The following is a 19,168-nucleotide window of genomic DNA, read 5'->3' as shown; positions in this document are numbered from 1 at the left end:
CTCCCGCGCACATTAAGGAGGACTCAACTGATCACGTTCCTATAAGACTTCGTAATTCATGATTCACGGGCTTAGTAAGCAACGTGTACCGACACGAAAAGTTTTACAAATTTATACAAGTGTTCCTAACGGCTTAGTTGTCTTCTTTTAGAAATATATCACTTCTTTACAGATAAAAACATGACAAAAACGCACTTTGGTTTATTGGTTTTCCCAGTTTTCACTTAACATAGGTCACGCCAGCAGCGTAAGTTAAAATCCTCGCATGTTTTTTAACGTTTGAGTTCAGTGAAGACGCGTTTCATAATTTGTGTGTCAGATTATGCTTTACTGATCACGAACATTGGATGCCAGAAGAATTTTGTTATGAACCGGGCATCGCAACTTCCTTTTCAAATTTAGCATCCTTTTACGTGGTACGACTCGCTAGGCGTCCTCTTCGTGAACGTCCTTAATATTCATGTCTGTGCGCAGACTCCTCTGACCTCGGGGCAGGTCGTCAATGTAGGCTGATCGCTTTTCGTCGTCGTTCCACGACCACCGCCCATCTCTTGACGGAGGCGGCTGAAGATTATCTGCAAAAAACACGGTGACAGTGAAAGTCGGGACGCGGAATGGAGGTGCGCGGACGCTCATAAGTATAGTTTTCGTTCAGCCTCTTTGTCGACTGGTTTAGAAAGAACTCAGCGTAATCGAGGGTTTCCCGGCATACACTCTGGTTAGAAAACATGCTTGACTGGCCACTCACTGACCAAAGTCAAAATATACAAATGACGTTTCTGGAGCGCTACGGCTAGCTCCCTTGTTCACACTGAGCAACCAGCTGGACGTCCCTGGTTTATGTAGCACTCAGCAGCGCTTTCAAGTGATCGTGCTCTAAACATAGGGATGAAAAGATTCGAAATTGAACTGCAGAGAAACGGCTATCCACTTTGGTTGAGGCAGAATACCAAAAAAAGATTGACACCAACGAAGGCGCCTTCTTCCGAGGAAAGCGGAGACACCGAAAAAATGAAAACGAAGCGAGCTCCTGTCTCGTATTCACCGGGAATCAGCGGAGCACTTGCGCGCCTTTACCGCAAATACGGCGTCAATATATTGCGCATGTCCCTATGAGCAAGCCCTATTGAAAAGTACTGTACAAAGTCAAGCAAGTTCGTACCGGACCTGTTTGTCCGGACCTGTTTGACCTGTTTAAAATAGACCCGTTTGAGGATTATGCAGGATCAAACAGGCCCTGTCTGACGATCATACAGGTCTAACGGGGCGCTGTTTGTACCCATATACAGGTGCAAACCAGACCTGTTCGACCGCAAACACGTCTGGTTAGGCAAACGGGTCAGGATCAATGGCCATACCGGGGTCAGAGCAGACCCGTTTGAGCTCATACAGGACCGCAATTGGGCGCTTCTGTACTGTGTCGGACTGCACTGGGGAGAAACACAACTGCAGGTGGCGCTTAAGATATAGACTCGGCTTGTAAACGGAAAGACCATGGCCCGCTTGCTCGAAGCCAAATAAGACAGTCTTATTCGCAGTCTAATCTTATTGGCAGTCTTATTCGGGGTCTTATGTTCCCTAGGCTATAAGGCGCTTTCTGGAAACTTATAAGACAGCGAACAAGACTCTAAATAAGAACGCAATAAGACTGTGAATAAGCCTGCTCCGAGCAGTCTTATTCATAGTCTTATGCTGACGTGGTCGGTAGTTTCATCATAAAGATCGACCTCCATACCGTGAAAAACGAGTGCAGTAGCCGTACAAGTGGCGAACGATACCAAGCGGCGGCCGTTCGACCGTCTGCTTGGAACAAATAAATGCCTGTTCCGAGGAGATCGACGCCGTTGGAAACGCCGTCGGGAGAGAGGGTGGAAAGCGACAGACAACGCCGGCGCCGGAAGCCACACGGCCTACCTACTTTGAAGTGGCACCGATGGCTGCAGCCAACCACCGTTTTCAAATTTCGCTGTGCGTTATGGGCGTGTGCTTGTTTTTCCCGGGTAGCGCGGCTTTTTTTCTCCCCCAGGTCAAACAAAGATGGACACGAGTGATAGTCTGCGGCCCGATATTAGTCCCGAGCAGACATCGGGCGGCCAAGCGCGCGGTATGAATGTGTGATCGTCTGCTATGTCGGCTGTCACCACAGTAGCTACGAAAAGGTGGCACGCAAAGGACGGAACAAACGTATTGTCTTATAAAATCATGCCCATTAACCCAGGAACAACAAATAGGCGTTCACAATAGAACTACAATGTGACAACAAAATTACACACATCAAAACGCTAGCAGCCGGTAGTACCTCTGCCCGTGAGCGTCAAATAAAATCACGTTTTCAACGAGAAGATGAGCAAACTCGCGTCTTTCTATCCTTCTCTTCGAAAATGGCGGTTACCATAGAGTTTCATACTAATGTATATTAGTATGAAACTGTATGGCGGTTACGAAGCGCATTCTGCTTGGGCAAATGGGATCCGGAGGCGACACGTAAAAGCAGCATGCATAATACCAACATTCGGCTATATTCTACAGCGCGATTGTTAACATCGGCAGCCCTCGCTAACGTGCTGCCGGCTAGGCAGCGGGTTGTTGCGATCGTGTGACGTGTCGCCGTTCCAGGCGGCGTGAGCCGCTGGAGTGCTCGTTGCATCCGAGTCTACGACGATGAACCGAAGCCAATTCGCAAGTTTCTAATTTACGGTGAGATGAAACGCACGACTCGTGTTGCGACAACGTCAGACAACGTCGCTGCTTTTTGCGTCAGCCCAGTGGGTTTCTCGCGCCCACGCTTCGAGCAGACGATCTTTGTTTTACGCGGCCGGGCGACCGAGGCCCGGCCGCGTGAGTTGGCGTACCAAGGATGGCGGATCATTGTAACGCATGTGTCACAAGGACCAAATACGGCGTCTGATGGTCAGCATTTCTTGAATTTATCCAATCATGGTTGAAAATAAACGCTTGCCCAACGCCGGCGACGGCAACAAGCAGTTTTGCGGCGTATTCCCCGCTTTTCCCTAGGGGCCTCTCTCGTGCTCATCTAGGTACCCGCTGTCCCTATAGTCTTCAATAAGACCGCTCTGTAGACTGGCCCGAGTGCTTTCTAGGAAGCGCACTAGCCCGAATCTTATTCGTGGTCTCATTGAAGTCCGTGAATAAGACTAGACTGTGAATAAGACTGCCAATAAGAACGTGTGTTCGTGCAAGCGGGCCCAGCTTCCTCGCGAAATGTTTCCGGGCGTTGTTTATTAAATTTCCTGCGTCGAGTGTTCATCAGTGTATATAGGCGAAACGAAGGACTTCTCAAGACGCCTGAAATAACACCAGAATGACGTACGGAAGGGAAAGGTATTAACAAACGCGATCGCCGAGCATGCGAAGAAAACAGGCCATCAGATTAACTGGAACGACCCAAAGATAACGACAACGGAAAAGAATATATCGACCCGTCAAAACTTTGAGTTACTAATCCAGACAACGTCCAACACGCTAAACAGGAACGATGGCACTTTGAATCCTATCTATGTAAAATCACTGAAAACGCTGCTGAGTACTACATAAACCAGGAATGTCCAGCCGGTTACTTCAGTGCGAACAAGGGAGCAGTAGCACTCCCGAAACGTCATTTGTATATTTTGACTTTGGTCAGTGACCAGTAGAAGCCCTTAAGAGTCAGCGATTGGTGCGCATGCGCGAGGGCGAATGGGAACAACAGTGCTTTCTTCTGTGGGTGGTAACCCTTATTAGACGCAGCAGGGCAACATGCACCCACGTATGTATCGGCCGGGTATTGTGTGAATAAACGGACGCCGATGGAGCCACGTTCTGTAAAAGCCTCTGTCCACAACGAGGATGTGCCTCTAAAGTCAATTTACAAAACCCTTGGATGTCATTTTGCCCGCGTGTACACATGAAGGTTGGCTGGGTTTCCTTGCATTCGGCGTGAGCCGGTTTTAGATCTGCAATTTTTTGTTTGGTAAGTGGTCCTAGTTATCCGAAACCTACGAAGCCTAAGATCGTCTTTCCAGCGCTCAACAATATGTAATATTTATTTATTACCGATATTCCCTGAGATACGTTACCGTGTCGCACCTTTCGCTTATTCTGCGCGAAAAAAAAAAAAAGAGCACTGCAGGACATCGAAAAGAAAATCGTGTGTGTAGCGATGCAAGGATATATCCATCAATGTTAACTTTAGCGTTGTTTGGGGTGCTTCAAAGGACTGGACTCGCCGCGCTTTTGATCGCACTGTCCTCGAAGCTAAATCAATCGTCATGGCATAACTTTTTTATTCAGCATTGAGGTACTATACTTATGGAAGGGTACAATCTATTGTTATGCGAAATAACACCGCATCACGTATGTTATCTAGGGGACTTTCGGGCGGAGTTGCCGTCACTTAAAGGGGTCATACACACAAAACACAAGTTTGGTTCATTCGAAAGATTGCTTCGTTAGGATCATGCTGACACCATTATTAACGCATACTTCGCTCAAATAAACTATATAATTAGCAAAAAAGAGAATGGCCATGGGATCCACTAGCTCATTTCCCGCAACAGAACCTATGATGTCATATGTGGCAGCCCTGCAATTGGCTGTGGCCGGCAAAAGCAAATGTAAATTAGGCAGGGCTTATTAGCTTGCCGAGCGAGCTATTTGCGCTTAAATGTAATGCATATTCATTTTACAGCAGTAAAAATGGTGCGGTAAACAATGAAGTTGCTAAAATACACGTAAGCACAGAAGTACCGCTGCGCACTGCTGTTGGTACTGGGCGCACTATGCTTGTTTTAGCTGCACAGCAGTCCGCCGCTTTGGAGTTGTCTCACATGACACTGGCCGATTGGCGTAAGCTACGTTTTCTTACGTGACCCTGTTTGTCGAGGATACCCCATTTTCCACGAAACGATTACTTTCTACAGCAATATAAGGACAAGCCAGGTGCAAATACGGTCAAAAACAAAGCAACGGTGGGCAATGGTCCGTGGCTGAGTGCGGTAGCGCCATCTGGGAGGACTGACGGCAAGCAAGGCTGCAGAGCCGAATGACGCAGTGGAAGTTTGTTTGAATACGCGCACTTAAGACTTTACGGCAGACGTCACGAAAACACACGATTTGGCGGAAGAATGAAAATTTTAACCTACATTGATTCATTTCTCAGTGAAGACGGCATCATTTGCTGCCGGATAAACACTGGGGGCACTATTAAACACGACGTCTTTCGAATAAAACAAACTTTTATTTTGTCTGCATGGCCCCTATAAGCCTTTCTTATGTCTTGGTTTGAACACTGCGAAAAATTTTTGATATGCGCACCGCATGTTATCACTATAGTTGAGAGCACTCAAGCCCTGTGCTCTTGGAGGCTGCCAGTGCGGAGGATGGTTCAATTAGTGAGTCACTTGCCTCAGGCAATGTTCACAGTGACACGCACTGGATTGAGTTAACTTTGCCCTGGTGTTGTTTTGAAGCGCATTACCAACAGCTAGCAGCGACTGCGTAGTAGATGTTAATTAGTAGCGACACTTCCCAAAAGCATTCAACGCTAGATCAGAGCCGAGTGTGCGGCAGTCGGACGTAAACGCCACCTGCACGCTCTGAGACACGTTGAGCGCCACTCGTAAAACGTGTAAAGACGGGTGATCATACCGAGGCCACGCTGCAGCTCACCCATTTCCCTGATGTCCCTCGCGATGTTGACGTAGCAGCCCACGATGAGTGACGCCATAAAAGCTCCAGTCGCCGCTACCAGGCTCCTGCGCATCACGCGCGGAGGCCGCTCGATCCACATGTGCAGCGTCCCAGTCATGGCGCTCACGGCCAGCGATGGCAGGACCACGTCCGAGGATGTCCACGCTGGATTTTCAGCGGACCCTCGGCGCCGCTCTTCCCGAAACAGGATCATGGTGTGGGCTGGCCTCCCTTCCTGACGCTCCTTCTATTCCGCAGCCACTGGCTAGCCTGCCTACGAACACGGAATGCTGGTTAAACCGCGTCCTGCTTGTGAGAACACTAACTGATTCTGCCTGGCGACTGCACACATTCACGGCAAAAATGACCAATACAAGTTGTGTACAGGGCTTCTTTGAGGACTAGAAAAAAATGGGTCTGGTTTAACACTTCTAAACCTTGTTATCACAGGCGAAAGGTCCGTTTGGCTTGATTTCTGAACAACAGCGCGAAAAAAGACGTGGTCGAAGGGAACGCACAGGACGAGCGCTGACTCACAACTAGTTCATTCATGGGATGAGTGCGGACAGGGCTGCCAACCTGCGAAGCCACTTTTCCCCTAGCTCAGATGAAAAAAATACCTAGATTGCCCTACATTTTTGCTGAATGCGGTTATCAGATGTTTTCTCTCAGATATTGGATTCTAGTTATGCGATATGACTGCCGAATTTACTTTTAAGGCGTAATTATGAATTCTTTGAAACCATTTTTGAAGTGACGGAGATGAAGGTGAAAAAAATGTTGGAGCAAAATTTGTAATGCTTTAAATATTTTTTTATGAAACCACAAAAGCAATAGAGGGTCATTACTTGGGGGGGGGGGGGGGCATGTAATAGTGAATAATACATATAAAAGTTACCTAGAAAGTAAAACCAATCGCTCGGCGCACGCACAACGATACGACATTCCAAGAAGCACTACGTCTTACAGCGCCTTGTATATAAGCCGAAGACGTGTTAAATTATAAAAATAACATGGTCAAGAACACCGCAATTCAATGAAAACGCAAAAATTTTGTACTACGACCACGGAGCAAGAATATATAGGAGGCGAAACGGCCCATTGCAACAAGCGCGGGCGAGCGAACAGATAGTGTAACATTGAAAACCAAGGTGGACTGCAAAGCTTCGTAGCTGCGACGACGAAGGAGAGGGTATACACCTGGTGGACGAAGTGATAGCGGCCTCGCCTATTCCGGGGCTAAGCAGTGATAGCATCCAAGCATATAAGAAAGAAGGATAATAGGAGCGAGCACGGACGATGCGCAGCGAATGAGATATTCGAGCGAGCAAGTTTATGAACTTCATCAATCATGTTCTTTTGCTAATTAAACCAGCAGTGTCAAACGTGGGAGCGGTAGCTTTTAATGGGAAATAGATATCTGCGCTTCATCGAGAAACTGAAATGCATAGGTACATAAAAAATAATAAATGTTAAACTTAACAGAGGACACCATTACACGTCTGAAGGCATAAGTCTATGTGGACCCAAAAAGTTCCCTAGATTTTGACAAATTTCGCTTTTTCCCTAAAGACAACCCAAATCCCCTAGACCTAGGGAAATTTCCCTAGAGTTGGCAGCCCTGGGTGCGGAAAATAAACGTTTACAACAGAAGAGAGAGAGAGAGAGAGAGAGAGAGAGAGAGAGAGAGAGAGAGAGAGAGAGAGAGAGAGAGAGAGAGAGAGAGAGAGAGAGCATTCAAATCAAACACACTCCCTCGTACCCCGTCCCCCCCACATACCTAGCACCCAAACCTTAACGTGAAAGTTATGAAGAATGAACTAAGGGCCGCACCCGGGCTGATAACTGGGACACAAAACGTCGGAACATCAATCAAGATTGACGGCACGTGCTAACTAAGTACGCATATTCTTTGTCACACAGCGCTATCGACGTTCGGCTTACACAATCAGCTCCAAATTTCCTGATGTGAAACACTTCAATAATTTTCCGGCCTGTCTGCCTGGCGTGTCTGCAAAGAACGGTTGTTTCTTTCAGCAAAGGATAGCAGCCGTGGTCTGCTGGCCGGGAGTAGGTGGTCGCTTTTAGCGACATTCTATGCTCACCGAGGTGAGTATTGACGCATATGCTACTCTGACCCACGTAGCTCTTGCCACAAGACAGAGGAAGCCGATAAACTCATAGAGGTTCTTACAGTATACTTACTAAGAAACTCTATGGATAACCTATACGCCTCGAGATTCGCGATCGCTACGCCGCCTGCCGCCGCGTTTCCGCGGCGTTTGCGGGATTAGCGCTGCGTGGCTGATAGGTGGTCATGCACTGTTTTTGTTCTCTTTCGCTTCTCTTTGCCTTTCCGCGCACTAAACAACTTGTTATGGTGACGTCTGTAAGCTAACTTCACGTTTAGGGCACTTAAAAAAACAGCTGAGTCTTGTAGAGCGCCCTAACGTCATCAAGAGCTACCCGGGGAGGCGGTTCTGCGCGCTTCTTGGCCGCTCTTGCGGGTGTCGGCGACGGCAGCAGCATATCACCGCTGTCACCTTCGAACACATCAGCACAAGTGAATTCTATTTATTGTCGTCCCGTTTAGACCTGATATTGGCACCGTAAGAGGTTGGTTCGTTTTGCAGCGCAGACAACAAATGCGGCTTTGCTTCGAATATGTACGTCATAGAAAAATATGTTTCGGGGTTGTGATAACCCAATAGCTGACAAAAACTTGTGCCTTTTATGGGAATATAAGCCACGCGAAAATTTTAAGTACACTCAACGGCTGTGCATTGTCAGATATGTGCCCACTCATGCCTTATAGTAAGAACCAAGGTATATGTTAATGAAACCACGGGAAAATGAATGGTCTGCAAGTCAGGAATAAATAGAGTAGTCGTACGGGAATGAAAAAAAAACTGAGTGCAGCTTCTGAAATGCTAAAGACGTTTGTTTGAGCAAGGTAGTATTCACCAGACCAACTAGATGCTAAATGCACTGATATTTCGCTAGACATGGGGGGGGGGGGGGGGGGGGGGCTGAGGAGGAGGACGCTCAACTATCGTTGTTCACAAATGCGGAGCGGAATCAACGAATGAACGTTTTAGTAATCACACACACAAGCTGCGTGTTCACTTTTCGTTTGTTTTTCGCCTTCAACGAACGGCTGATCACTCGGCGGACGCATTTTTTGAAGAATACAGGGTAGGCAGTTCACAAGCGATACGAGGTGTCGTTGGAAGAGTTGATTGATTGATTGATTGATTGCAGGGTTTAACGCGCCGACGCAACGGAGACGATGAGGCACGCCGTAGTGGAGGGCTCCGCATTAATTTTGACCACCTGGAGATCCTTAACGTGCGCCGAAATCTCGTACACGCGGGCTCGTTGGAACAGTGTCGTATCTGATAACGGTCTCTGATTTCGGTTAATGCTAGATTCTGCAGTCTCCCTGTGTCATACGACGATGTTTCGAAGAAGAGTTTGGTCACGGACGCGGATTACTCTATGAGCCCATCTTCGTGCTTCTCGTGGAGGATAAATGTAACAGATGAATCTTTGCGAGCGCTCACCTCTGGACAAGACGACCCAGCATTAAATTTGTCGTCGTGTGCGGACTCCGGAGTGTAATTTTGCATTATCCATCGTACTTCTTTGGTACAATGTTTGTGAAATTTATGTAGCATTGGCTTTTTCATGGTACTGATCAATATCTGATATGTGATATTGGCATGCGTAACTTGCGTGCTGTCAGGTATGAGTGCTCCGCTGGATTTTGTAAGTGCACAAAGTCGATTTACATCATAGTGTGTATGACCGCAACATGACCATTGGAGGAAACACTGCTTAAGGAGACACTGCCACTAAATTTCAGGGCAGTGGAATTGCAATCAGCTGCATGCAAATGCTGGCTTCGGAACGCCGGCCTGTGACACACGCCCGGCGCTCATATAGATCTCACTAAGATCGCGTCATAAACGTTTATACTCTCATGAACACACCACGCTTGCAAACAGAGTGCCTGTTCCACGTTATTCGGTATTTTGAACGCGCACTAACGGTAAATCGCTGTCTTGAACGAGCCCCAAAAGCAACGGCGACAGGTGGGAGTGGGCCGAGGACTCCCGCGCCTGCTTTCGAAACGGGCCGCTAGGGGGATTTCAGTGGCGCCCCTACAGGCCGCGCTCGAGGCGTATACCCGTCTTGCAAGGGACAAACCTTGGTTTGTGTTGCAGACCACAGCTACCCACTGTGCGTTTGCGCTCTGCGCGGCTGCGCACTTGAGCACACATCTCTGCGCGCTTTTGTGGCGCAAAAAAAAACCACATCGACACCATAGCGCTGCGCTACGTTCTTCAGCCCATGGGACGGCCTAGTGCGTATGGTGCAACAGCAAACCGTTCAGGCTTCACTGCAGTGCCCAGAGCGTAGGCCAAGCCCGATGCAGGGAGGCGCTTAATCAATTTTTTTTTTGTTAGCGCCTCCCGGTTATTCAGTTAATCAGCGCCTCCCTGCATCGGGCTTGGCCTACGCTCTGGGCACTGCAGTGAAGCCTGAACGGTTTGCTGTTGCACCATACGCACTAGGCCGTCCCATGGGCTGAAGAACGTAGCGCAGCGCTATGGTGTCGATGTGGTTTTTTTTTGCGCCACAAAAGCGCGCAGAGATGTGTGCTCAAGTGCGCAGCCACGCAGAGGGCAAACGCACAGAGGGTAGCTGTGGTGTGCAACACAAACCAAGGTTTGTCCCGTGCAAGACGGGTATAGTTTATCGGCTTCCTCTGTCTTGCGGCAAGCGCTACGTGGGTCAGAGTGGCCGATGCGTCAATACTCGCCTAGGTGAGCAAAGAAGGTCGCTAAAAGCGACCACCTACTCCCGGCCAGCAGACCAATGCCGCGCATGCGGCTGCTATCCTTGGCTAAAAGAAACAACCGTTCCTTCCAGGCACGCCAGTCAGACGGGCCGGGAAATTATTGAAGTGTTTCACATCAGGATATTGGGAGCTGATTGCGCAAGCCAAACGTCGATAGCGCTGTGGGACAAAGAATATGCCTCCAATCTTCATGCTCAGATGTTTTGTATCCCAGTTATCAGCCCGGGTACGGCACTTTGTTCATTCTTCATGAGTTTCACGTTAAGGTTTTGAGTGCTATGTGGGGGAGTGGGTATGAGGGTGTGGGCTTGATCTGAATGCTTTGTTTCTCTCTTTCTCTATCTCTCACTCTTCTGTTGTAAACGTTTATGTTTCGCACCCATCCGTGAATAAACTAGTTGTGAGTCAGCGCTCGACCTGTCCGTTCCGTTCCCTTCGTGCACGTCTTTTTTCGCGCTGTTGTCCAGAATGACGCCCTACCAACTTGCCCAGCTCACCACTCTGTTACTGATTGATTGATTGATTGATTGATTGATTGATTGATTGATTGATTGATTGATTGATTGATTGATTGATTGATTGATTGATTGATTGATTGATTGATTGATTGATTGATGTGTTTAATGCGCCGACGCAACGCAGGCGATGAGGCGCGCCGTAGTGGAAGGCTCCAAATTAATTTCGACCACCTGGGGATCTTTAACGTGCGCCGAAATCTCGCACACACGGGCGTTTTTGCTTTTCGCCTCCATCAGAAAAGCGGCCGCCGCGGCCGGGAATCGAACCCGCGACCTCGTGCTCCACTCTGTTACTGTTTGGTTTGATTTTGCGAATACTATGCACACTGTGTTTTATGAAAGTTAGGCTACTTGATGATTGCATTAATTAATCTGTCGCTTACGCTGAAGCGAGCGCACAGACGGCTCAGCTGCTGCGCCATCCATGGCGTGATAGGGCGACCAAGCGCCGTCGAAGCAGCCGTTAAACCCTCGCCTAGACACGTGGTACCGCATCGGCGATGCTCCGACCGAGCGCAGCTACCTGAGTTGCCTCTCCGCCGCGGATCACGTTGCGTAACGTCACACCTGTTACCCTTGCGCTCCGGCGACTGAAGGTTATCGCTACGCGATGAATGACCTTGCGAGGCATGGCGCTGTAGGGCTTTCGCTCTAAAACGGCTCCTCAGAACAAGGCCTTGAAAGAAAAAGCTCGGTAAGGCTCGAGGAGACATGTGTTGAGTGTGAATGTTCGTTTCTCTCTACCCCGCTCTTTGCTCCTTCGACAAATAGACATTCCTGGGCCATCGCTAATCTTTACTGTCGTGCCTTCTGTTCGACCAGCCATCATGCAGACAAAATGGGTCTATAAGGTCTTTGCAAGAGTAACACATTCGTCATTAAACCTATTCAAATGAAAGCAAAGAAAACAGAAATCCACGTGACTTCAATTGCGTGCGTAGTTTAAATGAACGTTCCACCACCTCAGTTTTCCTCTGAAAAATGCTAACGCAGAATACGGTAAAAACCCTGTTGACCACGGGGTGCTTTGGCTCACTGTGACCTTCCAGCAACATTTCTTTTTATTTTTCTTGTTTCGACAGTAGGGCAGACTGTTATTGAAAGCGCGTTAATCACGAAGGCTGAATGGCCGCCGTTGCCACCTGTGGTCACTAGAGGCATTTTTATATGGCGCGCATGCAGTAAACAAGCGAATGCTTACAGGTGGCCCAGGCTTTTTGCTCACCATCTTCGTGGCAGCGGGGAGCGCAGCCCCGGTCGTTGTGGCATCGCCGTTCAGCTGAAAGACATTATGATGATGGTGATGATGATGCACCCCATCAAAGAACACATACCCATACAGGGGATACAGCAGCGGTAGCAGCTTCAATGTTCAGGCGTGCGTATATCTCGTTTTACACCTGCAAAGTCAAACCTGTCCCAAGTCTTTAGGCAAAAATGGATGTTGCTGTGGCTGATTTCACCTCTGTTTGGTACACTACTCCTCTGTTTGCTACATTACTGAGGGCTTACACACAGATAAGTGCCACTAATACCAGCCGACGGAGATGCCAAGTGCAGGCCTAAAGGAACGATTATAGTAAAACCTAATCAATCAACTTAAATTCACCAATAAAGTCGTCTCTCTCTCTCTCTATAAGCTAAACCACACTGCAAGCAAAGCATCAAAAACCGAGCCAAAGAAAACCGAGACAAATTCCTAGACGTCGTTGATTATGAGCCTCATAAGGATCGTCGAAGGGGGGGGGGGAGGGGGCGCAAATATATTTTTGCCAAAGTGTGTAAAATGAGATTCGTAGGTTGCAAGTTTATTAGGCAATCTGCAAGCACACAGAGACAGATGGGCGGAGGAGAAAATAGATACTTGAAAGTCGTAAATAGCAAAGCCGTGTCGAGAGTGCCGTCCGACCGTATTATATGCACTCCACTATATCGACGTCCACCAGCGTTTTGTAACAAAATTGTCGCGTCTGGCATTACAACGCTCTAGATAACGTAAAGTTAGGCAACTGAACCTATGCATAACATAACATGATTTAACGCATACGAAGAAATCATTTAAAACACCAAAACTAACCTAAGCCATAACAACTAAAGTTCAATTTGAAGATGAAAAAAGAATACATTCGAGGCTTAAAAGCCTGTCTAGAACCACCATCCTTGGGATCAAGAACCTAAGACGGATCCTCTACACTACAGCGACATACGCTTCGGCCGTTGTTAGCCTATTCTTAAATGTTAGAATACCGTCGGGCGGCACTCTAGCCATGCCTGCAGACATAGTTTCAAACATGCCCCTAGATGGCGCCATGCATCGCTTGGCTGTGCTCACTAGGAAACGCATATACGCTGCCTGCGTCGATCAGCTAGAGTCGCTAGAGTGCCGTCGGACGGCACTCTAGACACTGCGAAATAGAAAACGGACTGGTAGTTTGGGTAGTGCTGGTTAAATACAATCGCCGACAGAGCATAGAATGACACTACTGAGTATATTATAAGTCGCTCGAGAAACTGGGCACTATCACTGGGGGAATGGAAATACGTTCCCTGTCCATTAAGTATAGAAGAGAAAGAAGAGCGTATTCAAGGTTCTTCCGCACACGAGAGCGCGTGGTTACCGTCGCAGCGAAGTTCCGGGCGCTGTATTCCTGGCATGTCAAAGTGGCTATACGCAGCGAGCGCTGGCTTTACTCAGCGGAAAAGGCAGCTGCGCTTGTTGTGACTCGGCAACCGTTCTAGTCTTGAAATATTACTGCCTGGGCTCTTCAGAGCTGGCGCTGAAAAACAAAGCGAGGTTTCTTCCAGTCTTGTCATCGCCTTCTTGCCTTACCTTCCGCAGAATGCTTTAGAGTTCGTACAATCATACTCAGTCCTGTGTCGCCAATACTCCCTGGAATCTGAGCAGGTTTTCGTTGAGGCTCTGCGCTCCCGTGCTCTGCAGTCACTGGCTCTACCTCCCGCGTCTGCCGCAGACTCGCAGTGAGCGGCTTTGCCGCATAGCTCGTGCACAGGCGCGTTCGCGGGGAAGATGTTCCGCCGGCGTGCGATGTATGCGCATTCGAAATGCCCGCCGCCGATGCAAATGGAGCAGTCGCGAAAGGGACTTGGACACGGCAAGACGAAGACGACATGGCGACTTCCACGGGGACTCCCCCCTGCCCCGTTCCCCTGCCTTTGTAGGCTGTCTCGGCGTACAGTACTTGCTCCTTTTTGGTGCAAGGCCGGAAGGAGAAACGTCTGTCAGAGTTTTGCCGGCTAAGCGACCGCGATGAGTGCATAGAAAGTTATGGACTGCTTACCACTACTGAAAGCGGAGGATTTCTCTTTTTTCTCATCGAGATGCACGCATCGTTCGATAGCATGACCCAGTTTCTTACAAATGGGGTGCTTCTTGAAGGCGGAATGCCAGTATTAAACTTTTGGGTCTGTTTTGCTTTTGCCAAACATCCCGCAGTGCTGTTGAAAACACACGAGGAACTTGTACTCCACCCGTCGCGGTGGCGCAGTGGTTAAGGCGTGGTGCTGCTCAGCCCAATGACGGAAGTTCGATCCCGGTTGCGGTGGCTGCTTTTCATATGAAGGCGAGGAGCGAAAATGCCCGCGTTTCGAGATTTCAGTGCACGTTGAAGATCCCCATGTGATCAAAATTAACACGACACCCTTCACTACGGTGCACCTCACAAGAAGCTGCAGCTTGGGCACATGAAACCCCCAGTATTTTTTTTTACAACTTCTTCAAAAACTTCCAACTTCTCCAAGCACACACTTGAGTATTTCACGAGAAGTGGCAGAAGCAACCTGTGCAACGTCCTGCACATGTGCGCATATTCCAAATTGCACGTCTCAATGTCGCCTCCACTCTGGCGACATTGAGACCATTGTACAAAAATATGAATCCATGAGGGGGTTCCATTAGACGGAAAATCCGCCATGACGAAAACAAAAAAAAAAAGTTCCTGCATTTTTGCAGCCGCCCCTTTCCATGTGGGCGATTTCCCGTGCAAGCCGGGTGAACTTCCCAAGCGTTGCAGTCCTACACAAGGGCCGAGTGCCAGGCCGGGGAGTCGCTTGGACCTATTTTACCCGTAGGTGCCCGGCCCCACCAAGGCACACAAATGCACATGGTGCCTTCCACAGCCACGGTGGACGCTCAACTCGCAACCGCCTGTGGCAGGACAGGCCGCCTAGACTCTTTCACCCCCCGACAATGCAGTGTTGTAGTAAACGGGGGGGGGGGGGGGGGGGGGGGGGGGCGTCAGATGGACAAGGGTCAGAGGCCCCTCACAAGGGTAAAAGCAGCTTTCCAGGCATGAATCCGCACTCTGCCAGGGACACCCGTACCCATTAAAGAAACCGGGGGGTGCCCGGCGGTACCAGGATTCAAACCCGGTACCTGCCGCATACGGGGCGAGTGCTGTACCTCCGATCCATCGCTGTGGTCCTAAATACATCCGGCTCCTAAATTCGCATTGGCTGTGACGTGATCGTTTATGACAACGGGTAGTCACAGTTCTTACAGCTGAGTCTCGACTAAAACACGTTAATTCCTTCATGTTCAACTGCTTTCGTATTTTTAACTACTCTTTAGTTTTTATGCTTCCGCGCTTATTTATGTGGCAAGTCAAAAAAGGAAGGTGTGGTTTTTCTTTTTTCCGTTCAGTTTTTATTTATGAGGTCTGCGTTTTTCTTGCTTATTGGTGCCTGTTGCTAGGCGGTTCCCCCTCTGGTTTTTACTTAAACCAGTCTTCCGTAAATCATTAGTTGACGACTCTTGGCCTGGATCATTATCAGCACTGACCGGCCGCGCCGACCATGTAACCTGTCTAGTTATGCACACTGGCCAGTGCATTAATGCTGGTACCACGATCACACCCTCCATCGATGTCGTGGAGGAAATAGGCACTGCCATAGCCGCCACTTACCGCCCTGAGCAGTGGCTATTCTTGCCGATTGGCCGCATTTCTTTGTCGGTTCTACAAATATTAATTTACCTTTAGACACCCCCTCCCCACCACCCAAATCCCTTCCCTGCCCCCGAATCGTCTGGGCGTTTCACGCGAACAACCACTACGCCGTTTCTCGCGACATGGTGCACCGAGCCCTTTCCCACGACGGCCAATATATACCCGCCATCAACATCAACACCGCCTGACTGGCTACGCATAGATGCTTGCGCGTTATGCGGTAAACCCACTGCGGCCTCCCACCACCAAACTGGCTTGGCTCCCCCTACAGTACAGCAAACAACTTTAAATTTGGAAATTTAGTCCACAATTGCATATGCACGGCTGTATGCCCGGTCCTCTGACCCGCAGAAGCATTTATTGTTAAACACAACCAATCCGGGTCGTCCTTCGCCTGAAGCAGGAAACATTTAAACCAGCGCAATCTCGGAAGGTGGCACTTCTGGTGAACTGCTGGTTATAATAGTAATCACGCACACTGTTCAATATGTGAGCCGAAGTTGGGCCTATCAGGCAAAAAGGAAGCAGCAGTAAAAGTCAACGTAGTGCGGCATCTTTCGTCAATATGCAGTATAGTTGGGGAGGATATATTTATAGAAAGAGCATAGATTCACGCCAAAGAGAACACCACATTCACGCCTCCAGCCTGCGTATTTATGCCGCAACAGTAAGCGCATAGGCTGTTTTCAATTAAATAGGCGCGAGAGGACATCGTTTTATGGCTCGCAATGTACTTTGTGGGGCAGAAGAGAGAACTTTTTTTGTGGGTGTGAGAATGAGTCCCAACCACTGCCACCTAAATTTTGCCATGACGGTGGAAGAACTATATGGCTGGGTCCATTGTGTCGGGGTTGAAAATGTCGTACATGAAGGGTTGGCTGTCCATCGATGAGCTTTCGGCCATGTCGGGAGCCCCGAGCAGTGTCTTTGCGACAGTATCCTGAGTCGGCAATTCGGCACCGAAGCGAACCGTGTGAGTTGTAGAGCGTGGCTTAGCCGGTCGACCTGTCGCGAATTCGAAATACTTGTCCACGTCTTCTCTGGGAATGTCGGGCAGCAGGATGTCTGAAACAGCCTGGATGTCGCCTTTCGTGACGTGGTCGGCTCTGTCAGCGTCGTCTTGCAGGGTGATGGCCTCCAGCGTGTCGAAATTGCGAGCCAGGGCCAGCCGGAAGATGTTCATCATTTGGTAGCACGAGTAGCGCTCGGTTTTCGCCGACAGGTTGTGGATGTCGCTCTCCGTGAAGGAGGGGCAACGCACTTTCCTCAACTCGCGCTTGATGAGCGCAGTTCGCTCCTCGGGGGACGGCGTGGGAATACCCAGTTTCACGTGGAACGCGTCCAGCAAGTCCTTCTGCAGGACCCACGGCTTCCTTGCAGTAGCTACAACGACCTCGCGATGCCCCCTCATCTGGCTCATCGCTTTCAAGAAGTTCAATATTACCTCCCTAGTGGCGACTATGTCAGAGCGGGGATGTTCCGACGGGCCCGCTGAGTAGAGGTAGTCGATGTCCTCCAGCACCAGCACGGCGGTTCTATGCCTCTTAAAATTGCGGATCATTACTGTGGCCATCCTAGCGCCTTCGTACTTACTGGCGCCCGCCGCGATGAAGGCTTCTAGGTTGACGACAAACACGGGCTTGTCGGGGTACTTTGACGAAATCGCCCTCGATAGAAAGCTCTTGCCGCTCCCGGCGGGGCCGTAGAGCAGGATGAGCGACGACGACGCTTTCGACCTGGGGTTCTTGAGCAACTGGCTGAACCTATCTTTCACCGGGTCGATTCCGACGACGTCGTTCGTGTAGCAGATCCTCCTCCTGGCGCTGACGGTGACAGCCCCGTGGCTCCAGGGAGGCAAGAGGAGGCTCAGAAGAGGCAGCTGGTGGATACGCCTCATGTCCGGCAGATCGACGTCGTACTCTTCGAATGCCTGTGCCTTCTTGATGAGCGGAGCGCACTCCTTTCCGAGCACGCAAGTGGCGTTGAGGTAGCATTCGGCTGCCCTGATGTAGAGCCGGATGGCTTTCCCGTGCTGCCTCTTGGCGTCTTCGTCGGTTGCCTTCTTTGATAGCTCCAGGCCCGACTTGATCTCGCTCATGGCGGCGCCTGCTTCGGAGGAGGCCATTGCTGCCGCTGATTGTCAGTTGCCGTCGTCGGACTTCTGAAAACGCTGCTGTACGCTTCGTTCGCTTCTTCTTCAAGAAGGTTCAGGCAAGCAACCATACTGCATATGGGTGTGATGCTGATTATTGTGGTGATCTCATCACAGGCTGTGTAACAAACAGATTTTCAAGGCTCATTAGTTATTTTCACCTCACCAGAAATATGAATTAAGTGAAAATACTATATTCAATACCAATAACAAGATAGAAAAAAGTTGAATGTACTACTGAAACCTGGACGTGCCGTGTAGGGCATGTGAACAGCCCAGAACTTCCTGTGCAATGCATATTGTTAATTAAACGTTGTGATAGGCTGCGCGCGACATTTAAAAGATACCAAATCACTGTTATTTGCAAAAAAAAATGCGTCTTATCGATCTGTGAAAAAATAGCTAGAATGAAATACCCTGGGACTGGACAAAAACCAGCTAAAATTGCTGGGGCCACAGGGGTCGGGCAGTTTGCTTTTAAAGCGAAGCTACGCCTAAGTGACAGGAAAAAACGCTTAAGGTGGCCGGAATTACTATTATTATAATTCTATAAGGGGGGAGCCAGAGTCTAGTCAGGGATGGGGATGGCGGTAAAGGATGTAAGAGCGTTTACATCCTCTTGTGTATCCTCATGGTACTAGCGAAAGTCCACAGGGACATAACAGTCTCTCTTGTGTGGGAACCGGCCCAGAGGAGGCGATACGCACTCCTGGAGGGTCTTGATGTACGGCGGAAGATGGGCTCTTCTCTCCGCCGCGAGCCCCGAGCACTCCCACAGCATGTGCTGCATTGTGGGCCTCGTGATACGAGGAGCAGGTCACGATGGTCGTCTCCCTGGAGTTCTCGGGGGGCTCTTCCAAGTGTCTTGAGCGTCGGGGAACGTATGCCCGCCACTTTGCGAGCACGTCCTCCGTAAGAGCAGCCCCGGCTCTTATTTTGTGTACCAGGACTTGGCCCCCCCTGGAAGCCCTCCTGGCAGTGG

General features: G+C 49.4%; 2 protein-coding genes across 2 annotated transcripts in view; both read right to left on the bottom strand.

The window, feature by feature from the left end:
• Nucleotides 1–213: 213 nt before the first annotated feature.
• LOC144173190 (uncharacterized) overlaps nt 214–19,168 on the bottom strand; it is a 30,129-nt gene continuing 11,174 nt past the window's right edge. Inside the window, exons 2-4 of the mRNA XM_077701699.1 lie at nt 12,272–12,349; nt 5,668–5,962; nt 214–575 (exon numbers count right to left, since the gene is read on the bottom strand). Of these exons, the coding sequence (XP_077557825.1) occupies nt 427–575; nt 5,668–5,902 (384 nt within the window). The 5' untranslated portion in view covers nt 5,903–5,962; nt 12,272–12,349 and the 3' untranslated portion in view covers nt 214–426. The remainder of the gene's footprint in view (nt 576–5,667; nt 5,963–12,271; nt 12,350–19,168) is intronic.
• On the bottom strand, nt 16,858–18,159 carry LOC144173817 (vacuolar protein sorting-associated protein 4-like). The gene has a single exon (XM_077702073.1). The coding sequence runs from the start codon at nt 18,157–18,159 to the stop codon at nt 16,858–16,860; it is 1,302 nt and encodes a 433-aa protein (XP_077558199.1).

The sequence above is a fragment of the Haemaphysalis longicornis genome, unplaced genomic scaffold, assembly GCF_048455015.1.
Source record: "Haemaphysalis longicornis isolate Haplotype H1 unplaced genomic scaffold, Haemaphysalis longicornis Haplotype H1 scaffold_3, whole genome shotgun sequence".
Lineage (NCBI taxonomy): Eukaryota > Metazoa > Arthropoda > Arachnida > Ixodida > Ixodidae > Haemaphysalis > Haemaphysalis longicornis.
Note: the sequence above shows the minus strand (reverse complement) of the source record. Positions and strands in the feature narration are given on the sequence as shown.